A 3,527-nucleotide genomic window follows, 5' to 3' on the forward strand; every position below is an offset into this window, starting at 1 on the left:
GTCCTGCTGGCCACACTGTTCCTGATTCAGGCCAGGATGCCATTGGGCTTCTTGGCCACCTGGGCACACTCTTGGCTCATATTCAGTCGGCTTTTAGCCAACACTACAGAACATGCAGGTCAGTCCTTTGCTGTAGATCATGCAGATCAGGATGACAGAGGCCTCCTGGCCAGCAACAAGGCCTCTCAGTGTCCAAAAGAGTGGTCCTCTCTTTTTCCAGCTGCACTGTGTCTTTCCAGCATCAGAGGTGTGCAAACAGATCAGAACATTTCTGCAAAGTGGATTCATGAGCTGTTTCCAGCTAATAAATCACACCAAAAAAAGGCTGTAGTATGTGTATTCCCATATATAAATCCCCAGTAAGAACACATACCCACACAAGGGAGAATTCAAAGGGAGCGCCCCAAACCAGGTGCAGCATTAAGTGCAGCCTCACCACGGGAAATGAATGGGCATTACTAGAAGCAGAAACACTGTTCACAAGAAGTTGTCAGATCACTGACAGTTTCTGACAGGAAAGCAGAGACAGAAAGCCACATCTCTTCCTTAACTTCAGTTTCATGTTAATTTTACATCTTGTGCTTGTAAACATGTCAAGTGGATTAAATATTTTGGAAATATTTTTTCAAGTGTCATATGTAACTACTTTAATTTTGTTGTTTTGATTCTCTGATTAGAGGTAAACATACAGTTCATCAACATACTCACCTTCATTGACTTCATCACTTTCCTTATCTATCTGAGCTTTCAGTACATATCTTTTAATGAGGCGCTTCATTATTTTCTGCAGAGAAGAGAAAGAGTTTTCTCAGTTTTGGACTTTTTAGTATGGCTATGACATTTCAAAATATGAGCTCTGCTACTTTCTGTTGCATTCAGACATTTCAGTGTAGGACTTACCAGGTTAAAGGAATATAACAAAATCTCTGCTTTCATCTACTGTAGATGTTTAAATTTTATGATTCTGCACATATAGGTACATGAAATTTAGAAAACTAAGCACTAAGCTTAGGAATGTTATCATTCACGAAGCTTAACCTACTACTGGGGTCTATGAGAATGACTAATACAGTTGCAACTTTGACCTCCATGTAGGTTAAACCATCTAGACTTTATTGCTACCAGGAGATGATAATGACCCTGATTAGCAGTGCTAATTGGTGAACCCTTTTGCCATCAGTCTATTTTAAACCATTTTTGTATTATACTTGATAAATTATCTTTTCCCAGTGTGAGGCTTAGAGAAAATGGGACACAAAATTCTAAGAGTCATTTAAGCATCTCAGCTGGGACTCATCTAACCAAATACAGATATTTTCAAATATAAATATACATATCTATGCGTAGTCACATTTAATTCCCTCTATGGATAGAAAAAGCAAACCTAAGAGCACAGTTCATCTCAGACAACTAAAACTGATCAAATAAATCACACCACTAGAATGATTATCCTCTCTGCCAATAACTGGAGTCTAGGACAGCAAATTTAGATGTAAATTTTACCATTCCACGTGAAATCCACCCCTGATTCTCACATTAGTTCAAATTACTTCAGTAAGAACAAGGTATCTAATTCCCTTTGAGGATCTATTTTTTTATCTTTGGGCTTAATATTTTCATATGGTGTAACCCATTACAACACAATAGTTTTTGCTTCTCACTTCAAGATAGAAAATACACATAGGTTTATGTGTCTGCTTTTGCCTCCACAGAAACAGATCTGACCAGAGGTGGCTGTGAGGTGAATCATCCCAGATTGGTGGTTTCAGACCATCACTAGAGTCAGGCTTGCAAGGTCAGCAGCTGTACTGTTTATTTCAATAATCCAAGAATGTTTCAAATACAAAGCCACACATCCGCACGTTTATAGGATAAATCTGTAATCTTATTATCTATCACTGCATCATAATGAAATCGGCTGTGAAAGTCAGGGAGTTTTTGGAACAGGCTTGTGCAGACACTGCATAACGTGACAGCGGAGCAGAGCTAGCCTGCCCAAGGGGAAAAACTGTTTTCTGTCTTATGGTTAAAAAAGGTATACTCGTTTTCTCTACCCTTTTGCATTCTGATGGTCTTGTCCTATTGCCCAGGCAGCTCTTGCTTCTTCCTTTCCACCTGCTCTGCAGTGTTACAGGAAGGAAAGGAGTACCTCCTGGAACACAGTAGCTGAGCTTTATTCAGACTGTGCTTGGTCTCAGTCCGGTGCAGTTATACCTAACTGCACAAAGGCTCATCGCAGTTGTTCAGGAGGCAAACCATAAACAGACCGCACTGGTAGCATAACGGCTGAGATATTTGTAGTGCTTGAGCTGTAAGAAGATACAGGTGTGGCGCAATAAGCTGAGCCACTTCAGTGGATGGAATAGGAAGATACTGGGTTGCTTTTTGGTTTCCTTAATTCACACTGTACAGTTGAGGACTCAACCTGTCTCTAAAATTAAAAACATTTTTCAAGTGCTTTACAATATTGTACAATAAGGGTAACATTTAAGAAACAAAGAGAGAAAAACACTCTCAGATTGTACTGCAAATACCTAAACCATTTATTTCTGATATATACAAGGTGTGTGGATTTATCCTTGATTCACGTTGTTTAAAATAAATTCAAAAGTGTCCTCATGCTGTCAGTCTGCCAGTTCTACTACTTCTTGATTTTGTTTAGAAATAAACAGGTTTTTTACCTGGTATTGCCTTGGAGTGTTGTTTAAACTGTTTAAGTGGATTTCATCTGAGCTTCTTATACTTGATTGCTTCCTCTGACCAAGCTGAAATATACACATTATTTACAGCACAAAATAAATAGAACAACAATTCTCTCATGCATATATCGTATCACAGAGCAGTAACTGCTAAGCTCAGTTTGGGGAGTATTAAATTACTGTGGTAAAGTCCTTGTACCTTTGCAGACTTCCATCACAAGAGTTGAAACACTTTCAGACTGTGATGTAGAAAAAGTGAGAATTGGAACATTTTCTCCCTTTACTCGGCCTCTCACCTGCTCCTAACATCTGCCCTGGTGAAACTCTGATGGAATACAGCATCCAGCTCCAGAGCCCTCAGCACAGATTTTAGGGGGCCTGTTGTGACAGGACAAGGAATAATGAATGTTAGAATCACAGAATGGTTTGGGTTGGAAGGGACCTTAAAGATCATCTAGCTCCAACCCCCCTGTCACGGGCAGGGACACCTTGCACTAGACCAGGTTGCTCAAAGCCTCATCCAGCCTGGCCTTGAATGCTTCCAGGGATGGGGCATCCACAGCTTCTCTGGGCAACCTATTCCAGTGCCTCACCACCCTCTCCGTGAAGAACGTCTTCCTGATATCTAATCTAAATCTCCTCATTTTCAATTTAAACCTGTTACCTCTTACCCTCTTGATTTAGTTTAATGGCTTTAAACTAAAAGAGTGTAGATTTAGACTATATATAAGGAAGAAATTTTTTACAAGGAGAGTGGCAAAACACTGGAAGAGGCTGCCCAGGGAAGTGGTAGATTCCCCATCCCCGGGAAAATTCAAGGTCAGGATG

General features: G+C 40.1%; 1 protein-coding gene across 1 annotated transcript in view; it reads right to left on the bottom strand.

Moving 5' to 3' along the window:
• Positions 1–3,527, bottom strand: part of TRPC6 (transient receptor potential cation channel, subfamily C, member 6) — a 43,175-nt gene that overhangs the window by 1,301 nt on the left and 38,347 nt on the right. The window contains exons 9-10 of the mRNA XM_010157038.1: positions 2,682–2,765; positions 709–784 (exon numbers count right to left, since the gene is read on the bottom strand). Of these exons, the coding sequence (XP_010155340.1) occupies positions 709–784; positions 2,682–2,765 (160 nt within the window). The remainder of the gene's footprint in view (positions 1–708; positions 785–2,681; positions 2,766–3,527) is intronic.

This window comes from Eurypyga helias, unplaced genomic scaffold (genome assembly GCF_000690775.1).
Source record: "Eurypyga helias isolate BGI_N326 unplaced genomic scaffold, ASM69077v1 scaffold1380, whole genome shotgun sequence".
NCBI lineage: Eukaryota > Metazoa > Chordata > Aves > Eurypygiformes > Eurypygidae > Eurypyga > Eurypyga helias.